The sequence below is a fragment of the Saccoglossus kowalevskii genome, chromosome 3, assembly GCF_978046115.1.
Source record: "Saccoglossus kowalevskii chromosome 3, keSacKowa6.1, whole genome shotgun sequence".
Lineage (NCBI taxonomy): Eukaryota > Metazoa > Hemichordata > Enteropneusta > Harrimaniidae > Saccoglossus > Saccoglossus kowalevskii.
The window spans coordinates 44,245,410-44,271,632 of NC_140643.1; the positions used below are offsets into that span (position 1 = coordinate 44,245,410).

At 35.8% G+C, this 26,223-nt stretch overlaps 2 protein-coding genes across 2 annotated transcripts; both read right to left on the minus strand.

Moving 5' to 3' along the window:
• Positions 1-2,225: 2,225 nt before the first annotated feature.
• On the minus strand, positions 2,226-22,113 carry LOC100378046 (putative protein-lysine deacylase ABHD14B). Its single transcript, XM_002741829.4, has 4 exons — positions 21,899-22,113; positions 6,765-7,244; positions 4,033-4,259; positions 2,226-3,606 (listed from the first exon to the last, which is right to left on the minus strand). Exons 2-4 carry the CDS (start codon positions 7,228-7,230, stop codon positions 3,421-3,423), a joined length of 879 nt encoding a protein of 292 aa, XP_002741875.1. The 5' UTR covers positions 7,231-7,244; positions 21,899-22,113; the 3' UTR covers positions 2,226-3,420.
• Positions 22,114-23,684: 1,571 nt separating this feature from the next.
• On the minus strand, positions 23,685-26,012 carry LOC100378195 (putative protein-lysine deacylase ABHD14B). Its single transcript, XM_002741830.3, has 3 exons — positions 25,520-26,012; positions 24,600-24,826; positions 23,685-24,053 (listed from the first exon to the last, which is right to left on the minus strand). Exons 1-3 carry the CDS (start codon positions 25,980-25,982, stop codon positions 23,868-23,870), a joined length of 876 nt encoding a protein of 291 aa, XP_002741876.2. The 5' UTR covers positions 25,983-26,012; the 3' UTR covers positions 23,685-23,867.
• Positions 26,013-26,223: the final 211 nt, after the last annotated feature.

The following is a 26,223-nucleotide window of genomic DNA, read 5'->3' on the forward strand; positions in this document are numbered from 1 at the left end:
GGCCTGACAGAATTGGCATGCTGCAGGTCTGATGGAGCAGACCTGTTACAGGCCTGACAGAATTGGCATGCTGCAGGTCTGATGGAGCAGACCTGTTATAGGCCTGACAGAATTGGCATGCTGCAGATCTGATGGAGCAGACCTGTTACAGGCCTGAGAGAATTGGCATGCTGCATGTCTGATGGAGCAGACCTGTTACAGGCCTGACAGAATTGGCATGCTGCAGGTCTGATGGAGCAGACCTGTTACAGGCCTGACAGAATTGGCATGCTGCAGGTCTGATGGAGCAGACCTGTTATAGGCCTGACAGAATTGGCATGCTGCAGGTCTGATGGAGCAGACCTGTTATAGGCCTGACAGAATTGGCATGCTGCATGTCTGATGGAGCAGACCTGTTACAGGCCTGACAGAATTGGCATGCTGCAGATCTGATGGAGCAGACCTGTTACAGGCCTGAGAGAATTGGCATGCTGCATGTCTGATGGAGCAGACCTGTTACAGACCTGACAGAATTGGCATGCTGTATGTCTGATGGAGCAGACCTGTTACAGGCCTGACAGAGCATTAAGCTGCAGACCTGAATCCATATTCATGTGCCTGACCTGTTGGTCAGATGTGCACCATACATGGCACAGGCCTGTTGCAGATCTGATCAACTTTAGTTGTATACATACATTCTTTTATTATGACTGATTATTATTGTTGCAATCCCTTTCCAGTACCAAAAGTTCAAAAGTTGCTTGATTGTCCAAAAAACTGATAATTCTCCCAATTTGGATAGTTTCATTGTTGCAAACTCTAAGTTTAGTGGTTAATGAGACAAAAGCTGTTATTATGTGAAACTTCTCATTTTAAGAAACATTTTTCTGATCCAGTAACAAGACCTGAGACAAATCATGCAATCAGGTAAGCGTGCATGTACCATTATTAAACATACATTTCCTTCACGTGAGTGTTGTGCACTTTTGAAGAAAACAAAACAATTTAAGTGAAAGATTCAGTAATCAATTGCATTGCTTCGAGCATAGCTTAATATACATAAATATGAAAGATATACAAAAGACGGTCTTTTAAGATGTGACAAAACTAACAGTGACCAAGCAGAAGTACTCCATTGAAGTTATAAGTTTTGGTGCTTTTTCTGCAGTTCCGTCGTTAGAAACCAGGGTGTTGCTGCTAAAAAAAGGACAATTTTGAAATAGTGGTAAAACAAACTCGTTCAGAAAAATTGTTCGCGTACTAGTAAATGGGGAAAAGACAAAAACGTTTGCTAGTAGACAAACACTGTTTAGACCAAAGAAACTATTTTCCTAGTGAGTGTGACAAACGCTGCTGGATGAAAACTGCTCTCTTCCAGAAAAAACACAGAAACAATTGTATTTTCATCTGTGAATGAATTTTTTTTTCAATGTAGCCACTTGCAACACATCTCATAGGGCATTATCAGACAGATTGCCTTCGATGTGATGTGTATTGTATTGTATTGACACTGTCTACATGTGATGTCTCTAGATTTAAAATACTTTGAGTCCATATCATGTTAAAAACTGACTTACTACTATGCAAGTTTCTTGTGAACAATATTTGTAGTCTACGCCGCTCGTGTTTACAGAGATCTAATAAAATCATAGTATAAACAGGTGTGTACTTTGAAAACATTCATTGAATTGGTCTGTATCAACACCAGGTGATGTCAACACTCTTAACACTTACACTCCACTAGTACGTTATAATATATTATAAATTACCATCACAATTAGAGGTTTTATAACGTTGCTTAACATTATGACGTGATCACGTAAATCTCAATTTGCAGGTAATTTCATTTTAACAATCTACCCCAAGATTTAAAGCGGTGAGGTCGTCACCTGCGCATGCGTCAGATGGCGATAGCATGTCATTGTTTACAAACAAGCGTCTAACCATGAACCTTTGCGTTTTTAGCGTGTGTTGTTATCGTCGTTTGGGACTCAATTCCCGTGCGTGCGCAAGTGACGACCCTCCCGCTTTAACACAAGTCGTTCAATTCTGATGGTTGTGATCATGATTTCTTACATCAATAGTGATTCCCCATGGTGTTGTATTAGATTAGGGGAAGGGCCTAGATGCAATATGTTCGGCTACACCTCGCACACATTTCCATTAAACCTTTATCCAATTCAATATAGCGCTGTTTTGGATACATTATTGTATACATAAATACCCAGTCAATGAATACATTTCACTTTACCATGTGATATCATCAATTAACGATCAATTTATTGTACCTTACTGCCTACAGTTTGAATCGCTATTTTCATTCACCTTATTGACTTTACAGAAAATAATCTCTATCGATAAAGTCTAAGATATCTTAGTTGTTTTTACATGTCTTAAAAAAATCTTAATACTGTTGATTTTCAAATTACAGCTGTATTATTTGACATCGAAAAAAATACAATGCTACTATATTCGACAAACAGCTAAAAAAATAACAATCACCATTATATCTGCTCTTAGTTTAAAACAAAACTGTAGGATAATTGAATGCACTTTATTATATCCATTTATCAACTCAAACCAAATTTATCCAAATTATGTTGCTTATAGTACTCACAAAAATACTACCATATTTGGAGTTTTGTTTACATAACGTACAATTTAGGGTTTTATAGCTGCTGAAGAGCGATGGTTGTCGCGTCGCACAGTGCTGCATCCTATTCGATATTAGACTTATACCGAGGCTATACATGGAATTTCGGAAACTAGCGCCCCCTATAGCTGAGGGTTTGCTTGTGTAAAGAAAATAATTTAATATCTGAATTTAGTGTGGTCAATATTTTTATAATTACGATAAAAGTACAAAATTATCCCTGTTCGCATAACCAAATAAATAATTGTCTTCCTCAAATGTGAAGATACTTCTTGCATGTGCATGCAATTCAGTCTACTCCGGGTTGGCTCCCCTCTTCTCGGTGTGTGCACGCGCGTGTGATGTAAACGGTATAATGGTCATCACAGTGCTTTATAGCCATTCATTTAAGAAATTTACATTATAAACGGTCTCTAAGCTACCACTAAAGTGGTGAATGCATAATAGCATCAATCTCAAGGATATGCCTGTAATTTCAAGAACAGTTTGGTGCAGAATTTAAAGAAGGTACTTTATTTCGAAGAGCAATTTATGTTAGTGTTTCAATTTTAGCAACTAGAGTTTGTTTTCGACTTATGGCGAGTCGTATGCAGAATGTGTACTGTGGTACTAAAATTAGTATAATTCTTTGTCTGGGATGCTTTGAAAATGTGATACTAGTATATTTTGTCACAGCGCCCTCATCGACGGACTTCAACTGAGAAGCCGTCGGCGAAGGCGCAGCAACATTCACGAAACTGAATTCAATGATGAAGAACATCTTGGTGGGTAGATATCGATCGACAGCACTACTTCGGCACGTTTTTCAAAAAATTATATAGTAACTGGTGAAATCTGTCTGTGAAATCTATGTAGGCTGCATGGTTAGCCTTGTGTATCTTGTGCAACTGAATGTCCGGCATATGTTTCAAATGTTCGTACGAAGTGTCGCCAAGTTGTGTGTCAAGTTCACCATACACTATCATTGTAGGAGTCTGCAAATAAAAGGTTAGTGTGTAGTTAATAACAACGAAATTAGAGGATTTCCGATGACCGAAATTGTAATATTACCAGTTTTGTGATTTATATTCGTGCGTGCAACAGCTAACAAGAGATTAAATAAAGACGTTGTGGTCAAAGGTCATCCGTTGTGCTAGGAAGCACGCAATGCGAGTGTCATCACGTTTACATTTAGTAACCATGCTGTCACGTGTTGCTTAATGAAACATTGCATATTTAGCGAATGCCCCCCCCCCCGTTGGAAAATTTATTCAATTTGTTTTTGTATAATGTAAACAAAATCATTAACTTAGTCTGGCGATTTTAAAGTTCCCCCCCCCCCAATCCTGTATCCGCCCCTGGTGCTGTAATTCCATTCCGATTACGTATATTCACGTCACCATATTCTACAACATACATACTTTATTTTCAGCATACTGTTCGTCGGTAAAGTTTGACGTGCTAGTTGGCGCCACCGGGACAAATCCTCGTACCAAATCAGGTCTTTTCATCACCAAAGGCAATGCGTAGTCGCCGCTCATTGAAGGGCTGATGATAACAGGCCGCCCAAGGTTTAACCTTTCTATCAAGTTTGCCAGGAACGTCGATGGATCTCCCTGTAGCGCGGCGTTTTTGGAATTTACATAACCTATACAAGTAAACAGAGGCATTTAACAAATAAATCGGTATATTTATGGAAAATGCTATCCCGTGGGTCACTTGATAATAAGGTTTGAACATGAAGGGTGCGGCTGATGCATATGTTGAACAAAGACTTCTGGATTTCGAGGAAAACGGTTAATCATTTGCGTGACAGGTTTGAACGAAACTAACATGATCTCACGAGATTAAAGTGCCTGTGAAATGGCTGCTATTTTCACGCCGAAAATTATCCATTGATACATAAATATTATTATTTTTTTATGTTTCTAATCAAGAATTATTTTTTTAAGTGAAAAAATGTGTTTTAAACTCAATCTACGGCAACTTTATTTTTGTGTATTTTAAAACGAGGCTCCTCATTAGCTTCATATTTGCATACAGAAATTCCCCTTGTGACGTCAGAAGGGGAAGTCGCATGGCAGCTTGCATTGCCGATACGCGTAAATAAGGCAAATTTCTTCTGCACTTATGTACTTGTTCATCGAGGAGGAATGGACCATAATGAACACATAGTATCAATTTTTGTTGCATGGGCTTGAGTTAGATGCGAAATATGTTCGTTCTGGTGTAGCTGGTTACGGTGATCGTCAGCGGCGCACGTTTGTACACTGTCGCTGGACAAAATAGAATTTGACGTCGGAATTATCTCGTTATTTAGCAGGTTACTAGGCACGTCACTACACTGTTTTATTTCATCCATCGTCTGAGTAAAACTTTCAAAATTAAAATAAAAGAGAACATAAATTGACATTCTAAACATTAGACCATGGTGATCACTATAAAATAATTTAAAAAAACGACAAATCACAGTTACTAAATAAATGACAGCCGCGTGGAAATAAATTGAAATTTTGTTGAAATAGGTGAACGCCTCGGGTCACGACGAGGGCAAGTGCGTTAAAAGCGGCGTTTAATTGGATAACAAAAATAATCGAGATCGACACACATACAGATAAATTCAGAGTGGATTCGAGTTAGCGTGATCCATGGCGTGATTGTCATAATTATAACATCATATTAAAACTTTATTGGTGGAAACACATTGACCAAGCCCGGATTCTTATTTCAGAAATTAGTACGCAGATCAAGCTGCAAGCATGGATGTAAAAAAAGAACAGAGGTGTGAATTCGACATTCAACACAAATCACCAAACAATTCAGAAACTTTTAGCCTTCGAAAATGAAAACAATTAGCCGTGTGTAAGGGCTGTGTAATTTCCTGTTTGTCCGACGCTTCGTTTTCGTGTTACAGTCAAAATTATTGCTACCTTTTACTTAACAGGGACTAAATGGTCTCTATAAAACGATAATCAGGATCGCAAAAAAGTCAACTCATTTGAAACACTTGCCGGACGTCACGGTCTCTCTCTCTTCTGAAATCCGCCTCGGTGATCATGGAATCTATTTCTTTCACAAGTGTTGCGCCAGGTTTATGTTGTCGGCGTTTCTCTTTAAACCTAGTTGTTTTTTTCATGGACGAGGACAGTTTTTCTAAAAAATGAATCTGAGGTTAAGTGGCTTTCGTCCACTGATGTCGCACCTTCGAATCGATTAGAAACGTGTGAATACTTACACTATGACTATACGTTTCACTGCAACTGCCCACAACACAACATCTAAAAACTCTCTCTCTCAAAAAAAAAGAAAATAGACAAAAAAAGAAAGAAAAAAAACGCCGACTAAAAAATGTATATCGTTAAAAAGTATACTGAATGACCAGTGTTATTACGGCTCAGGGGTATGACTTCCTCTCACATTTTGGCATTTGGTGGCGCACTTTCGGCGAGAGTCGGAAATCCGGTAACAGTCGACCGTTTCAGGATAGGTGGGCGTGGCTACAACACGAGAAATATCCCAAATTTACTTGGATACGAGTAATCATTTTCAGCAAAAAAATCAATAACTACCCTTTTCAGTGGGATACAGATCTAAAATGGGAAACGTGAGGGTGGCGTAGTATGATGCTGATGAACTTGAAATTCGAACCCATTAGTCATCTGATTCCGAGCATAACATAATAATGGGATGAAATGCCAATCAATCGTGGTCAAATATGATGTTAAAGGGAAAGTCAAGGCTAACAACATAATACTCCTCGATGAAAGAGCTCGGCAAATGTAAGAACATGCATTTTACATTTTTTTATATCACTTCTCATTCTCTAGATATTCAATTTTTCATCAATTTATGTAGACCGCCATCTTGATTCTTCAGCAAAGGATTATGGGTAAAGTATGAAATCATTTTCTCAATTTCTGACAACAGACTCTATGATGTCATACTTTACCCATAATCCTTTGCTTGAGAATCTAGATGTCTGACTACATAATACCGATGAAATGTTGAATATCTAGAGAATGAAAAGTGATAAAAAAAACAACTGTAAATTGCATTCTCCTAACATTTGTGGAGCTTTTTCTTGGGGGATTATGGTGTGGTTTGGCTTGAAAAAAAACAAAAACATGATCATCATTAGAAAAAATATTCCTACCTGGTAAATCAATAGCTACCGCTCTATATCCTAATTTCGCAAGTTGGTGCAGCGTTCCCAACTCCAGCCATGTATGAGAAGAGTACTCGGAACCATGAAGTAGCAACACACTGCCCTCTATGCTCTCCGCCTTGCTCTCGTCGAGAGACTCACGAAGATAAATCGGTTCACTGGCGCCCTCTACGAGTAGCGATGATTCTCGAATCCCTATGGTGGAGTAGTCATTCCCCACTTTAAGATCCTGTGGAATTTCTTCTATCTCACGCTCACTCCAGTGTAGAGGGCGCTCAGTCCGTGTAAAGTTGGATTGGAATTGTTCATATACAAGCAAACTGGAATTAGACTGGAGCGAAGAGTTTGAACTGTAACTATGTGAAAATATGAGCTTGATAAAGAGAAATAAAAACACAAAGGCGATCCCGACACATATCCCCGTTCCTCTAAGGTTTATCCTGATTGGCTGCATCGTGGAACGAGTACCTGCAACAAACGTATACAATTAAACGTATTAGTGATATACGTGATACAATGCCAACGTTTAAAGACTGGCATTTATTTTGAAAGTAAAGCACATCTATTCGTGCCACTAATCATTTTTCATTATAGAAATTCTCTATTTTTTATTGTTGATTTTGACCGAAAATGTATGATTGATTGAAAACATTGGTCCCGGGGCCCCTCAATTCAGGAATGTTTGGAATGTAGACAAAACTCGTATCGTCGATTTGCACGTGTATGCTATTTTCTAGGCGTTGATGCGAGAGCTTGACGGAGTTAATATCACTCAGACTTGTACTACTAGTCTGAGATATTACACAACAGTCTCTGGAAATGAATGTTCAGCTTATCAGACATGTGGTTGTACCTCATTTTACTATGGAAACCAAAGACGACAGGCGGCACTATGTGTGGAATTCTGATGCTGACCATGACCAAATTGCCATTATTTATAACAAATAACTCTTAGATTAAACGATCAGTCCCTATATATATATATATATATATATATATATCTAAATGTCCGTTCATATTGACTTTTCAGATAAACATAGTAGCAATCTTAAAATCAATGTATGTTGACTCATTTGCATATACGAATTGCAAACCAACGTCGATGACGTCATTCATAAAACTGAAAAGTCCGTGTTTAACGATTCCTGGTAAACAGTTTCCTGAATACTGTCTGGATACTGTCTGGACGCACTTCACTTTGATTAGTAACAGACAATCACAGTGTAATACTAGTACTCAGTTTGGGATGTGCGTTATTCACATCAAATGATTAAAGATGCAATATGGTGAAAGCGTATGTTTTTATAATTACAAATATTGACGACAACTTAATTTATCTACATATAGTTCATACAGTTCCATGAAACATTATTTATAATAATATTCATATAATTGCTGAATGTATGCAGTGTTTATTATGAAAACAAATCGCGAGTTAAATTATATTGTGCTTCGAGCAGTAGTTGAATTTCTGAATAAAAACGACTTCACGGTTTAGTCACGTTATTAGGTTATTATATTTACCATACTGAGTGCGCCCTCTATAAACCTGTCAATGAACGCTACAATACTGACTTGCATGTACCAAGCACACAACCCCTTTCGTAGCTGTTACTTTTCGAAGTTGCATTCAGCTGATCAGAGTAGTTGACACACAGTACAGTCAATCCAAATATGACAAGACAGATTTTATGATATTACGTAAAGTTAACGAGATTTTACATAAATGTAGGCTGTTATTAGAACAAAAATTGAAATCAATATCGGAAATAAAACAAATTAATAAAAACGTTTAGAATACATGTATAATTTTATTTCTCAACCCAATTCCTCTACAAGATGTCGTAAAAAATCTATATAAACAATCGACAATACACTGTAAAAGATCGAGCGTGCATATTTAATGAATAATATTGTCATTATGACGTTCCCGACTGTCACTCATAATTCCTTCCATAAGCAGTCACAGCTGTGATGGGCCATTGTTCGTGGCTGCGAAGACAAACAGACACTGTAATGGTTTTTAATGTGACCCGTTGACCCATTCAATAATATTGAGCAAATTTCTGTGTAATAAAACTATATTTGTGAAAATAAATTAGTGAATCTAATTAAATCTAATACTTTTATATTTATTGCTGAAATGTATGTGATTACACTATTTTCATTAGACATGAGTTAATTTCTGGGATTTGCAGACGACATACACAAATTACTACCGCCATTTGTTACAAAATGTGTATAAATCAAACCACTTTTATTATTGAAAAACTGTTCACACTAACTATTATGGTAACAGGCTGATGGCGCACGTAATTGTTCAGTATGTAAATTATGCTGTACCCTTTTGCAGCCCTGAGACGATGACTTGTATAATAATTACATGTTTACAATTTATACAAGGCCCCTGTATTTATAACGATGTGACATTGCTCTGTAAAGATTCTACGATCGTCCACCGAATGGCGTTTCAGTATCTGATTGAGTTACACCCGGTATTACGGCTGGTCCTCGAGTTGGCCAGAACCGGCAAGAACATGTTATGGATAGTCTATGCGCTGCTCTTGCCGGTGTGTGTGCGTCGCACAAATTAACGGGAATGCCTGGACATCTTTTAGTATACCAACCAACAAAAACAACCACCCCTCCACGAAGAGGCGATATAAAACGACACAATTGTATCTTACCTAATGTTTGCCGTAATTTCATTCCATTGGATGACATTATTAAAATGAAATAAAACCAAAAATGGACACGAATCTACCATCCGTACAGTTGAACGTCTATAGGGTGTTTTACTCCATTTTCTCCTAAATCATGCTCTGTATCAAGGTAAACGACGTCCGAAGAACGCATATATTGTGACGTGTTCCCCGACTGCCAATTATTCAGCAGGTCATGTGATGAGTCCACGATAATACCACGCACGTATGGCAAGTATTAACTGCGTATAGGAATGTATTAGACTGCTTATGTTGGAGTAATTTGGACAGGCAATGTCATGTTACACAACGCCCCCCCCCCTGCTCTCATACTGTAGGTCGATAAACAATGAAAATATATAACTGTAATGAAGTTGTTTCATAATTAGGCTTGTAGAAATCGTAACTTGCAGGTCATCCTCGTTATTGTTAAAATTATTATCATTTGTGTGAATTGTTCCATAATCTACGCCTACAATAATCAGGTTTGAAAATGTCTTTTTTACTGATGACTATGTCTGTTCTCATTGTTTTTTCGTAATTGTAAATTTGTTTGTAGATTCTGATGTTGACGGAGTTTGTTCATTGGTGAGTACTAGAATTCTATTTGTTACCATGTAATAATAAATGAATAGTATCTCATGTTTATTATATAGCTGTATTCATTCACACAAATACAAGGTCCTATGTCATGATATTATTTTCCATGTACTCGTATATAACAAATTTCAAGAATTAGTGTTAATATACCCCTGGAGTATTTTAGTTGTTTAATTGTGAAGTCTGTGCGAATATGCACATTAACTACCAATAACACATGTGCGGAGCAGAACGACTACTTGAGATAGTCACAGTTGGTGGTTTCAGTGAGTGAGTGAGTGTAAAGTAATAATATTATGATTACTTCCCCGATAAAAATACTAGCGTTCGAACTTAACGGTTATTGGTGACCACGATACTTACAGCTAGCACAGTAGTTACATGCAGAAACAATGCAAACCAAATGCAACCTCAGAAATGCAGGTCATGAAACAAGGGCATATTATATGTGCACACACAGCACATAACGTAACACGCTAATCAGGGACTCACGGCGGGGAGAGGGGGTCACATGATGTTTTTTTCTTCGAAACAAAAGCTGTAAGTTTATACCGAACTACAGCCCAAACATTCCCAGTTCGTGCCGGGCTGACACATGGCTATAGTTTTAAAATGAAAAAGCAAACATTTGCACTAATGTAAACATCACGCAATGTTTATTGGGTAAACAATCATAATATTATTAATTTACACTCACTGTAACCATCATTGGTAACTATGTCGAGTAGTTGTTTGTCTCCGCTCAGGTGTTACCAGGACTACTACTAATTGGATCTTGTGCTCATGAATTAAGCAAATTTGACAAACGGGCCAATAATGATGTGCATATCTAACATTCACCACTAACATGATAGTGTGTACAAAGCTGGTAATGTGATCTCATTAATTATGTACATATCTAACTTCTAGAGACATGTTATAGAAGTACATTCACCACTAACAAGATAGTGTGTACAAAGCTGGTAATGTGATCTCATTAATTATGTGCATATCTAACTCTTAGTGACATTTTATAGATGTACATTAACCACTAAAATGATAGTGTGTACAAAGCTGGTAATGTGATCTCATTAATTATGTGCATATCTAACTCCTGGAGACATTTTATAGATGTACATTCATCACTAACATGATAGTCTGTACATAGCTGGTAATGTGATCTCATTAATTATGTGCATATCTAACTCCTAGAGACATTTTATAGATGTACATTCACCACTAACATGATAGTGTGTACAAAGCTGGTAATGTGATCTCATTAATTATGTGCATATCTAACTCCTAGAGACATTTTATAGATGTACATTCACCACTAACATGATAGTGTGTACAAAGCTGGTAATGTGATCTCATTAATTATGTGCATATCTAACTCCTAGAGACATTTTATAGATGTACATTCACCACTAACATGATAGTGTGTACAAAGCTGGTAATGTGATCTCATTAATTATGTGCATATCTAACTGCTATTGACATTTTATAGATGTACATTCACCACTAACAAGATAGCGTGTACAAAGCTGGTAATGTGATCTCATTAATTATGTGCATATTTAACTCCTAGAGACATTTCATAGATGTACATTCACCACTAACACGATAGTGTGTACAAAGCTGGTAATGTGATCTCATTAATTATGTGCATATCTAACTCCTAGTGACATTTTATAGATGTACATTCACCACTAACATGATAGTGTGTACAAAGCTGGTAATGTGATCTCATTAATTATGTGCATATCTAACTGCTATTGACATTTTATAGATGTACATTCACCACTAACAAGATAGCGTGTACAAAGCTGGTAATGTGATCTCATTAATTATGTGCATATTTAACTCCTAGAGACATTTCATAGATGTATATTCACCACTAACATGATAGTATGTACAAAGCTGCTAATGTGATCTCATTAATTATGTGCATATCTAACTCCTAGTGACATTTTATAGATGTACATTCATCACTAACATGATAGTGTGTACAAAGCTGGTAATGTGATCTCATTAATTATGTGAATTTCTAACTGCCAGTGACATTTCATAGATGTACATTCACCACTACCAAGATAGTGTGTACAAAGCTGGTAATGTGATCTCATTAATTATGTGCATATCTAACTGCCAGTGACATTTCATAGATGTACACTCACCACTAACAAGATAGTGTGTACAAAGCTGGTAATGTGATCTCATTAATTATGTGCATTTCTAACTGCCAGTGACATTTCATAGATGTACATTCACCACTACCAAGATAGTGTGTACAAAGCTGGTAATGTGATCTCATTAATTATGTGCATATCTAACTCATAGAGACATTTTATAGATGTACATTCACCACTAAAATGATAGTGTGTACAAAGCTGGTAATGTGATCTCATTAATTATGTGCATATCTAACTGCCAGTGACATTTCATAGATGTACATTCACCACTAACAAGATAGTGTGTACAAAGCTGGTAATGTGATCTCATTAATTATGTGCATTTCTAACTGCCAGTGACATTTCATAGATGTACATTCACCACTACCAAGATAGTGTGTACAAAGCTGGTAATGTGATCTCATTAATTATGTGCATATCTAACTGCCAGTGACATTTCATAGATGTACACTCACCACTAACATGATAGTGTGTACAAAGCTGGTAATGTGATCTCATTAATTATGTGCATATCTAACTGCTATTGACATTTTATAGATGTACATTCACCACTAACAAGATAGCGTGTACAAAGCTGGCAATGTGATCTCATTAATTATGTGCATATTTAACTCCTAGAGACATTTCATAGATGTACATTCACCACTAACACGATAGTGTGTACAAAGCTGGTAATGTGATCTCATTAATTATGTGCATATCTAACTCCTAGTGACATTTTATAGATGTACATTCACCACTAACATGATAGTGTGTACAAAGCTGGTAATGTGATCTCATTAATTATGTGCATATCTAACTCCTAGAGACATTTTATAGATGTACATTCACCACTAACATGATAGTGTGTACAAAGCTGGTAATGTGATCTCATTAATTATGTGCATATCTACCTCTTAGTGACATTTTATAGATGTACATTCACCACTAACAAGATAGTGTGTACAAAGCTGGTAATGTGATCTCATTAATTATGTGCATATCTAACTGCTATTGACATTTTATAGATGTACATTCACCACTAACAAGATAGCGTGTACAAAGCTGGTAATGTGATCTCATTAATTATGTGCATATTTAACTCCTAGAGACATTTCATAGATGTACATTCACCACTAACATGATAGTGTGTACAAAGCTGATAATGTGATCTCATTAATTATGTGCATATCTAACTCCTAGTAACATTTTATAGATGTACATTCATCACTAACATGATAGTGTGTACAAAGCTGGTAATGTGATCTCATTAATTATGTGCATATCTAACTGCTATTGACATTTTATAGATGTACATTCACCACTAACATGATAGTGTGTACAAAGCTGGTAATGTGATCTCATTAATTATGTGCATATCTAACTCCTAGAGACATTTTATAGATGTACATTCACCACTAACATGATAGTGTGTACAAAGCTGGTAATGTGATCTCATTAATTATGTGCATATTTAACTCCTGGAGACATTTTATAGATGTACATTCATCACTAACATGATAGTGTGTACAAAGCTAGTAATGTGATCTCATTAATTATGTGCATATCTAACTCCTAGAGACATTTTATAGATGTACATTCATCACTAACATGATAGTGTGTACAAAGCTGGTAATGTGATCTCATTAATTATGTGCATATCTAACTCCTAGAGACATTTTATAGATGTACATTCACCACTAACATGATAGTGTGAACAAAGCTGGTAATGTGATCTCATTAATTATGTGCATATCTAACTCCTGGAGACATTTTATAGATGTACATTCATCACTAACATGACAGGGTGTACAAAGCTGGTAATGTGATCTCATTAATTATGTGCATAACTAACTCCTAGAGACATTTTATAGATGTACATTCACCACTAACATGATAGTGTGTACAAAGCTGGTAATGTGATCTCATTAATTATGTGCATATCTAACTCCTAGTGACATTTTATAGATGCACATTCTCCACTAACATGACAGTGTGTACAAAGCTGGTAATGTGATCTCATTAATTATGTGCATATCTAACTCCTAGAGACATTTTATAGATGTACATTAACCACTAACATGATAGTGTGAACAAAGCTGGTAATGTGATCTCAGTAATTATGTGCATATCTAACTCCTGGAGACATTTTATAGATGTACATCCATCACTAACATGATAGTGTGTACAAAGCTGGTAATGTGATCTCATTAATTATGTGCATATCTAACTCATAGAGACATTTTATAGATGCACATTCTCCACTAACATGACAGTGTGTACAAAGCTGGTAATGTGATCTCATTAATTATGTGCATATCTAACTCCTAGAGACATTTTATAGATGTACATTCACCACTAACATGATAGTGTGAACAAAGCTGGTAATGTAATCTTATTAATTATGTGCATATCTAACTCCTGGAGACATTTTATAGATGTACATTCATCACTAACATGATAGTGTGTACAAAGCTGGTAATGTGATCTCATTAATTATGTGCATATCAAACTCCTAGAGACATTTTATAGATGTACATTCACCACTAACAAGATAGTGTGTACAAAGCTGGTAATGTGATCTCATTAATTATGTGCATATCTAACTCCTAGTGACATTTCATAGATGTACACTCACCACTAACATGATAGTGTGTACAAAGCTGGTAATGTGATCGCATTAATTATGTGCATATCTAACTGCTAGATACATTTTATAGATGTACATTCACCACTAACATGACAGTGTGTACAAAGCTGGTAATGTGATCTCATTAATTATGTGCATATCTAACTCCTAGAGACATTTTATAGATGTACATTCATCACTAACATGATAGTGTGTACAAAGCTGGTAATGTGATCTCATTAATTATGTGCATATCTAACTCCTAGTGACATTTTATAGATGTACATTCATCACTAACATGACAGTGTATACAAAGCTGGTAATGTGATCTCATTAATTATGTGCATATCTAACTCCTAGATACATTTTATAGATGTACATTCACCACTAACATGACAGTGTGTACAAAGCTGGTAATGTGATCTCATTAATTATGTGCATATCTAACTCCTAGAGACATTTTATAGATGTACATTCATCACTAACATGATAGTGTGTACAAAGCTGGTAATGTAATCTTATTAATTATGTGCATATCTAACTCCTGGAGACATTTTATAGATGTACATTAACCACTAACATGATAGTGTGAACAAAGCTGGTAATGTGATCTCAGTAATTATGTGCATATCTAACTCCTGGAGACATTTTATAGATGTACATCCATCACTAACATGATAGTGTGTACAAAGCTGGTAATGTGATCTCATTAATTATGTGCATATCTAACTCATAGAGACATTTTATAGATGCACATTCTCCACTAACATGACAGTGTGTACAAAGCTGGTAATGTGATCTCATTAATTATGTGCATATCTAACTCCTAGAGACATTTTATAGATGTACATTCACCACTAACATGATAGTGTGAACAAAGCTGGTAATGTAATCTTATTAATTATGTGCATATCTAACTCCTGGAGACATTTTATAGATGTACATTCATCACTAACATGATAGTGTGTACAAAGCTGGTAATGTGATCTCATTAATTATGTGCATATCAAACTCCTAGAGACATTTTATAGATGTACATTCACCACTAACAAGATAGTGTGTACAAAGCTGGTAATGTGATCTCATTAATTATGTGCATATCTAACTCCTAGTGACATTTCATAGATGTACACTCACCACTAACATGATAGTGTGTACAAAGCTGGTAATGTGATCGCATTAATTATGTGCATATCTAACTGCTAGATACATTTTATAGATGTACATTCACCACTAACATGACAGTGTGTAGAAAGCTGGTAATGTGATCTCATTAATTATGTGCATATCTAACTCCTAGAGACATTTTATAGATGTACATTCATCACTAACATGATAGTGTGTACAAAGCTGGTAATGTGATCTCATTAATTATGTGCATATCTAACTCCTAGTGACATTTTATAGATGTACATTCATCACTAACATGACAGTGTATACAAAGCTGGTAATGTGATCTCATTAATTATGTGCATATCTAACTCCTAGATACATTTTATAGATGTACATTCACCACTAACATGACAGTGTGTACAAAGCTGGTAATGTGATCTCATTAATTATGTGCATATCTAACTCCTAGAGACATTTTATAGATGTACATTCATCACTAACATGATAGTGTGTACAAAGCTGGTAATGTGATCTCAATAATTATGTGCATATCTAACTCCTAGTGACATTTTATAGATGTACATTCATCACTAACATGACAGTGTGTACAAAGCTGGTAATGTGATCTCATTAGTTATGTGCATATCTAACTCCTAGTGACATTTTATAGATGTACATTCATCGCTAACATGACAGTGTGCACAAAGCTGGTAATGTGATCTCATTAATTATGTGCATATCTAACTCCTGGAGACATTTTATAGATGTACATTCATCACTAACATGATAGTCTGTACATAGCTGGTAATGTGATCTCATTAATTATGTGCATATCTAACTCATAGAGACATTTTATAGATGTACATTCACCACTAAAATGATAGTGTGTACAAAGCTGGTAATGTGATCTCATTAATTATGTGCATATCTAACTCATAGAGACATTTTATAGATGTACATTCACCACTAAAATGATAGTGTGTACAAAGCTGGTAATGTGATCTCATTAATTATGTGCATATCTAACTGCCAGTGACATTTCATTGATGTACACTCACCACTAACAAGATAGTGTGTACAAAGCTGGTAATGTGGTCTCATTAATTATGTGCATATCTAACTCATAGAGACATTTTATAGATGTACATTCACCACTAAAATGATAGTGTGTACAAAGCTGGTAATGTGATCTCATTAATTATGTGCATATCTAACTGCCAGTGACATTTCATAGATGTACATTCACCACTAACAAGATAGTGTGTACAAAGCTGGTAATGTGATCTCATTAATTATGTGCATATCTAACTGCCAGTGACATTTCATAGATGTACATTCACCACTAACAAGATAGTGTGTACAAAGCTGGTAATGTGATCTCATTAATTATGTGCATATCTAACTGCCAGTGACATTTCATAGATGTACATTCACCACTAACAAGATAGTGTGTACAAAGCTGGTAATGTGATCTCATTAATTATGTGCATTTCTAACTGCCAGTGACATTTCATAGATGTACATTCACCACTACCAAGATAGTGTGTACAAAGCTGGTAATGTGATCTCATTAATTATGTGCATATCTAACTGCCAGTGACATTTCATAGATGTACACTCACCACTAACAAGATAGTGTGTACAAAGCTGGTAATGTGATCTCATTAATTATGTGCATATCTAACTCCTAGAGACATTTTATAGATGTACATTCATCACTAACATGACAGTGTATACAAAGCTGGTAATGTGATCTCATTAATTATGTGCATATCTAACTCCTAGATACATTTTATAGATGTACATTCACCACTAACATGACAGTGTGTACAAAGCTGGTAATGTGATCTCATTAATTATGTGCATATCTAACTCCTAGAGACATTTTATAGATGTACATTCATCACTAACATGATAGTGTGTACAAAGCTGGTAATGTGATCTCAATAATTATGTGCATATCTAACTCCTAGTGACATTTTATAGATGTACATTCATCACTAACATGACAGTGTGTACAAAGCTGGTAATGTGATCTCATTAGTTATGTGCATATCTAACTCCTAGTGACATTTTATAGATGTACATTCATCGCTAACATGACAGTGTGCACAAAGCTGGTAATGTGATCTCATTAATTATGTGCATATCTAACTCCTGGAGACATTTTATAGATGTACATTCATCACTAACATGATAGTCTGTACATAGCTGGTAATGTGATCTCATTAATTATGTGCATATCTAACTCATAGAGACATTTTATAGATGTACATTCACCACTAAAATGATAGTGTGTACAAAGCTGGTAATGTGATCTCATTAATTATGTGCATATCTAACTCATAGAGACATTTTATAGATGTACATTCACCACTAAAATGATAGTGTGTACAAAGCTGGTAATGTGATCTCATTAATTATGTGCATATCTAACTGCCAGTGACATTTCATTGATGTACACTCACCACTAACAAGATAGTGTGTACAAAGCTGGTAATGTGGTCTCATTAATTATGTGCATATCTAACTCATAGAGACATTTTATAGATGTACATTCACCACTAAAATGATAGTGTGTACAAAGCTGGTAATGTGATCTCATTAATTATGTGCATATCTAACTGCCAGTGACATTTCATAGATGTACATTCACCACTAACAAGATAGTGTGTACAAAGCTGGTAATGTGATCTCATTAATTATGTGCATATCTAACTGCCAGTGACATTTCATAGATGTACATTCACCACTAACAAGATAGTGTGTACAAAGCTGGTAATGTGATCTCATTAATTATGTGCATATCTAACTGCCAGTGACATTTCATAGATGTACATTCACCACTAACAAGATAGTGTGTACAAAGCTGGTAATGTGATCTCATTAATTATGTGCATTTCTAACTGCCAGTGACATTTCATAGATGTACATTCACCACTACCAAGATAGTGTGTACAAAGCTGGTAATGTGATCTCATTAATTATGTGCATATCTAACTGCCAGTGACATTTCATAGATGTACACTCACCACTAACAAGATAGTGTGTACAAAGCTGGTAATGTGATCTCATTAATTATGTGCATATCTAACTCCTAGAGACATTTTATAGATGTACATTCATCGCTAACTTGATATGGTGTACAAAGCTGATAATGTGATCTCATTAGTTATGTGCATATCTAACTCCTAGTGACGTTTTATAGATGCACATTCATCACTAACTAGGTATTGCGCACATGGATAAATATATTTGAATACACATTTAGCTGATCATGTAACCTTATTGTACTCCAATTCCCAGAGACCAATAGCAAATATACTTTTAGTAATATTTGGAATTAAAATACTTTTCCTTTGTTGACAAATGGGTGTAATATCAATTATCATTAACATATCCATAGAATCATAGTTCAACAACTTGTAAGCTGCAAGCCGATTATTGATGCTGGCAACTATATTTGTTGTTATTGAAATTGTACGGATTCATTAGAATCAGGAAGTTATCAAGCAAGGAAAAAATACATTTGCCTATTTCGCAGACACCCCCCCCCCGTTATACAGTAAAATAAATTACATTGTGACGCTGAAGTGGGGACATTATTATATTGAATAGTAAGTAGACAAATGGAGACGCGTAGTCTGTTTATCTGTTTATCGCATAATACAGCGGTTGATAAAACAGCATGACAATGTCTTACACTGCGTACTCTAAGGCTGTTTGCATTGTTTGTCGTATTTTGCACAGGGATTTCTATGAAGGGTATAAAATTATAAAACACTTTCACAGAAATAGGACGTGCCAGTAAATAACGAAGCAAAAAACTTGTGCAACTCAAGACTTGAAGTTGCATGTAACTAACACGCATTTCTGTCCTGTGTTGTAACGACATTTGGAAAGAATCGGAAATTTAAAACTGGTAGTAGCCAACAATTTGTCACAATGCTTGGCTTTTGAATTACGGCGTCATTACATGTACCCATTCTTGAACACCAATCATTAACATTTTTTGTATTCAGTTTCAAATATTGTCACTTGAACAAAATCTGTAAATATGGACAATTTAGCAACAAATTCTATAGAAAATTCTATAAAAAATAAATATTTACAAATAAGTTTTATGACAACCCTATGTCCCCATTTTTCACAATATGTTACCGACCACAGTTATGGTGAGATCAGTTACTATGGAAACCTAAATTTTGATCCACTGTTTGTCGCGAAAAATAGTTAAAGGGGCACCTCCAGTTAAGCCTAATCCCACAGCAAATTTACTTTCTGGATTAAAATTACAATGGATAACAAAAGATAGGTTAACATTGTAAACAACATAAACATAGTGTCCCATGATACTTTGGTGCACTCCCTGGGTTTGGAAGATTCTATGCATTTGGAATTGATGAAGAACGGTGTAAACTAAAACCAAATTATAAAAAGCTGAAAATAAAATGATTTATGTTGAGAAACAGTGATAGCCCTAATAATACCGATAATTTATTAATTGCATGTTATCCTCTTTCACGGTTCTCCATATTTGGATAATTATATTTATCGTATTCCTTGTTACCGAAGAATTGTAACATACTATCAACAGTTATGATCCAAGCTCGATATTGTTAACAGGTTTCTTTTTATTTGACACAAACTCCTCACAAGTGACCAATCAGAAAACCACCCTCACATGTAACTAACCAGAAAACCACGCATTTGTGGCTTTGTAAATATGTTGGCTTTGGCTCAACGACTTTGCAATACATAGTAAGTACAATTAATTTTCTACTAGATTTCGAGCTCGAGGAATGGACTAATTATTTAATTAATTAATGTTATAGATATATGTTATCATCGATTTATACGATTGTTATCAATATGTTCACAGCATATCATTCAGTCAGATTTGTATTATATGTAGTGTAGTTAAAGATTTTGAACTAATATGAAATATTAGATGCTACGTATTTACGCACATTGCGGAAAAACGACGATTCTCCAGGATTCTGTCCTGTTTCAAATTACTGCGGAAGAGAAGCTAATCTTTTTGAATCCATGCCCATTTTTTAAAAGTGTTTCGTCACTATTAAATAAAAACCGAAGCGATCGCCAGTGTTTGGACATGCAGAATAGTCCTGAAATTTGACCTGCTATGACATATATTGAATATTTCAAGACCCAAGTGAGACTCCGCGAATGTTCTCAGCGTACACGTCCCAGTTTGTGTTGAAATACTAATGATGAAATATATTCAGGGCGTCTGACTTCAATAAATATTTAAAGAACTCAGATCACATGATATTGTATTTTATTTCATTTCATTTGGTAAAATATTGGGCATATGGTGCATTCAAGTTGTTTGAACATTTACTGAAAGTAGATTATATTCTATCTATGGAAGGTGATGAAATCCTCCAGACATATCAGCTCTGTAGTTGGAGACCTGCGTTTATATTTAGAGTAAAGACACCATGTTATGACAGATGTGCTGTAATAACTTGGAGTCCAATCCATCATGTCAGTGTGGACGAACTCAATTAACATATTCATGAGTGAAAAGCTGTCGTGCTATCCGCTTTAATTATGTGACACAGCTTGCGGGTACGCGGGTCATAGTTCAAATCAGAAAATATACCCATCATATACCCATTCGCTATATAACGAAGAAAAAAAACACAATTCTAAAAAGAAGCGAAAATTTTAAAAAATATTCTCGGGTAATTGTTATAAAATATCTAATTCAATAGGACAACTTGAAGATGTAGTATAAATATAAATTGCGTAATTAAAATAACAGACTAAATTGGATCGTGATTAATTCCCTTGGTAACATAGCTGTACCACCGGTCACACGATGACGTTTAGAATCGGTACTACGATGACGACAATGTACATGATTGGTCACCATAAGCCAATTTCAAAGTCATTACTTACCTGTAAATATCTAATCAACATAAGATGCTAAAACTACCCCACAGAGTGTGTATCTTCAATTCATTCGGTGTCAACTCGGACGTCATAAATGGCATCGATCCATTGCCTCTGACATCATATTTGTCACTGACGTGTCCACTTGTGGCAGCACATGTTAAAACTCCGTTTTTCGGCATTGTTTACTGTCTACATAATTATTCATCCCCGCCACAGATGCTTCGTAAGGAGAATGTCCGCACGAGGGCGCTACATTTATTTAAATACATTACAGTTTATTTGACAATTGGCAGGCAGCATTTCTAATGTATTTTTAAAATCTGCCTATAGCTTTATGGTTTATTCCTGTGTCTAGCCCAAGTCAAGTTCTAGGAATGCCTGAGGCATTTACTAGTATATCGACCTTGTGATAGTGTTGGCTTTGAGTAAATACACTGACTAAAATTAACAGTACTAAAAATAGCTGGTTCAAATTTACTTTGGTGTCGGTTATTGTCTTTCGAACTATGTTATGAATATTCATCAGTTGATCGTTTGCAGCTTTGAATATAGCCCTCTCAATATACTCATTTTATGAGAACAATAGAAAAAAATTGAGAAACTTTTACATACGCGTTGAGCATTCATGCGTAGTGTAATAAGTGCTCCAAGGCCTTTAATAGTGTTTTATATATTGTTTTCAATTTGCAAACGGAACGACCCCAGAACGACATTTACCTGTGAAAATAGACTTTTTGAATGTATTTTAACATATGCTCTCGAAATGTATATATATATATATATATATATATATATATATATATATATATATATATATATATATATATATATATATATATATATATATATATAGGGTATTTTATTTGAGGTGGCAGACAGTTAAGGCTGAGGTTGCAGACAGATAAGGCACCGCGTATGCGAAATCCGAGTATTCTGGATACAAATTCATTTTCCGCAGTTTATCTTGGGTCGGACTTTATATCCCAAAAAAGTCTGTGTACTTGAGAATTATACACATATATATGTATACATGTCAAGTATGTGCGTATAAAACCACCATCCTTTACTAGCTTCACAACCTACAAATACAGGCATGAAAACGTGTAAGAAACTTTAAACTACGATTACGCCGTGACTTGTTGTGTAGGTAAATTTATGGAAGTATAGAGACAGCGTAATTTTAATTTTGAGTAGTTTTTGGATCTACTGGATCTACCATTACAATTTTGATGCTGTACAATGGATTTGTAAGGGATTCCAATAAACTTTGTTTAAATAAAGAATGCAAGTAGGGTATGCAAGTAAGTTTACATCATTTCTGTCATTTAGGATCAATATAATGTAACAATTAGATGTGTTGCCATTCTGTTTATTAATTTGGTGTTTATATACGATTATGCTTCTTATGAAAATACCAGATGTGTGCATATGCAGTCAATGAAACCTAATCTAAGGTACCAAAATAATCCAATATCAATCCGTGGATTAGGGATCGGAAAATCATATTCAAACAGCGACTTGTCAATATTTACGTGGATCGGGTGGGAGGAATCATAAAAGTGTGTGTATTACATCAATTGTGCAGGAAAATGGCAATTCAAGAGTAGTAGATACACATATAAATTATTCTCATGACTAAACCCTAATATCTCATGTACTAAAAACAACTCACTATATTATTATCAACAGCCATGTGACTCCTAGCAGTGTATAGGCTGTGATAACAATACTGTATGCCAGAGTGACGGGGGGGGGGGAATTTGGCTAGTAAAATATATGCAACCAACGGTTGAAATGTCGCCAGAAACTTTATTTAATGATAAAACCTACCGACAATTCAATTTGTGCTAATTGATACCAGGTTTCAATCTCGAGCATTTTTTAATTAAAAACATATTTTTTGGATTTTTGTCTTGAAAACCGCCCCTGCCATAGACTAATATGGCGCAGTATATCCACCAATATATTATTATTATTTTGGTATTGATCTCATAAAGCTGTAAAGTAGTTTATGCCATCGTTCAGGCTGGTCTATGTATGCGGGATGTTTAGCGTGTTCCATTATTTCGATGTGGTTGATGGGAAGGTTCTTTAAGTTAGTCACTGATTCAGGTCCAAGTGTTTCGTCCTGATCGCCGTATATGATGAGTGTTGGTACCTGAAACCAAATTATGAACATTTTTATTCCATTGGCATATTAACGTATATCATATCCCATCACAAAATCTATGGCTGTGTCGTCGGATTGCGGGCTATTTGTTGCCGGGTTTGGGTGAATCTTTGTCAGGGGGAAATGATTGATGCTGTCTGGGTTAAATTTGGAGAATAATGCTTGGCTTTGAGAGTACCTTCTGGGAATCGCTATTTACACAAGTCACTGCATGTCGTTTTCATCATTTATAATATAACAAACACAAGAGTTGTACGTTTCAGGGCCCAAATGTACATAAACACAGAGTGGTGAGCCGTACTTAACCGACCTGTCGTCCACTCAGTCTTCGCCCCAACTCTCTCGTCGCCAATCTCGAGGCCTCCACTCTTACCGTCTTACCGTGATATCACTACGCTCTCTTGAAGAATTTATTCATTCGCATTTTGTTGCAGAACACGAAAACACACTTTTCCATATTTGTAATACAAAAATTACAAGTAAAGCACACAAACTAGTAGAATGTAATATATTTAAAGTGATGCTTCTACTTACATGACACTGTCTGTACTCGTCCACCGTGAACTTTGATGTTCCTACCGGAGCAACAGGCACATATCCACGCACAACATCGGGATGTTTCAAGACAAGCGGCAATGAGTACTCGCCACTAACCGATGGGCTTATTATAACAGGTCGGAAGATATTTAGTGTTTTCATCACGTTCAGTAGAAATTGGGCAGGATCGCCGGAGTACGTCAACGAATGCGACATACCAAACCCTGTAATGAAAAAAACACAAGAAGAAAAGTTTTATTTTTAGTATAATAGGATAAAATATTTATTTGAGAGCTGAATCTGAGCAGAATTGATACAGCACTGAGATGACATTGACCAGCAGATAGCGATATTTAGAGATGAAAAAGTCAAATCGTAAAATGATGTATTTATTTTCTGGATAACCAGTTTAATCCTACCGTCACACTTTAACTATGTCATTGCATGATTAGTGTGTAGTGTTTGCTTCCTGATGACGATGATATCGAAACATTTATGAATATTTTAGTAAGAATATTGATGTACTAATGATGACGTGTCATTCATACGACCCATTATGTGTATTGTTGATGTTGTAAATTTGTATTATACCACAGTATGGTGCAAGTCGCACTATTATTATGTATCACACATATACACACATGCAGAAATCAACAAACTATTGAACGGCAAGGCCAACTGTTATCTTCATTCACAACCTTAAAATAAATACACGTAATTTCTTTATCGAAAATTATAGTCAACATGGGAAATTATGTCCAACTTGTTTCAAAATTAGGAAAGAAAGAAAAAAAGTCCAAAAAACAAAAATGTGTGAAAATTAAAATTATGGTAGGAGCTCAGATGAAATGAAATTCTGCTTTCGTTTATCCCTATTCAGCTTGCAGTGATCCCCATGCATTTCAATTGTTCCTGACCTGGTAAATCAATGGCTACTGCCCTGTAACCAATCTTCGCCAGCTGGTGCAGTGTTCCCAAGTCTAACCATGTCTGTGCGGAGAAGGCTGCGCCATGCAACAACAAAACATTGCCTTCATAAGCCCCATCTCGTGATTTATCCCAAGCCTCACGACAGAACAGGTTCCCCGTGGCACCCTCAATGTTCACTTCAGATGCGATGACCATGATATCGGGGTCCTCTTTGTTGGTCAACATTTCAGATGGAATTTCCGCGACAGAGAAGTCCCTAGCGATGAAATCGCTAGCCATTCGTTCGATGTCCGCTAGATTAGACTTCCTGATAGACGATGAAGACGACGACGCGAAGTAGCTATACGTGAAGTATAGCACGAGAGTGACCCCAAATAACCCCACTAGCGTAGTGAGACTGGTATTATTTCTTGTTAGCGTAGCCATCGTGCTAACGTGTGGGCGCGGCATATGGATATCACGAACTGAACGCAGTGACAGAAAGCTGACAGCACCACACCTCACATAAATCCGGGTAAACAGCTGTATGATACGTACATACCATGTGTTTACTCTAACTGTTAAATAATAATAGTGAGGCATTCTACTAACTCCATATGACATATGCAACCATTCGTAAGGAAGAAATATTTTTGGAAATCCATGAAAATTTAATTATTCATCAAAAAATGACAAAAATATTATATACTGT

Excerpts from the sequence above, each read along its gene's own strand:
- LOC100378046 (XM_002741829.4), bottom strand. The coding sequence starts at position 7,230 with ATGCAGCCAATCAGGATAAACCTTAGAGGAACGGGGATATGTGTCGGG. Across the intron at positions 4,260-6,764 it reads GGTAGCTATTGATTTACCAG|GTTATGTAAATTCCAAAAAC; the intron begins GTAGGAATATTT and ends TTACTTGTATAG. Across the intron at positions 3,607-4,032 it reads AACAGTATGCTGAAAATAAA|ACTCCTACAATGATAGTGTA; the intron begins GTATGTATGTTG and ends TTTTATTTGCAG.
- LOC100378195 (XM_002741830.3), bottom strand. The coding sequence starts at position 25,982 with ATGCCGCGCCCACACGTTAGCACGATGGCTACGCTAACAAGAAATAAT. Across the intron at positions 24,827-25,519 it reads AGTAGCCATTGATTTACCAG|GGTTTGGTATGTCGCATTCG; the intron begins GTCAGGAACAAT and ends TTTTCATTACAG. Across the intron at positions 24,054-24,599 it reads ACGAGTACAGACAGTGTCAT|GTACCAACACTCATCATATA; the intron begins GTAAGTAGAAGC and ends ATTTGGTTTCAG.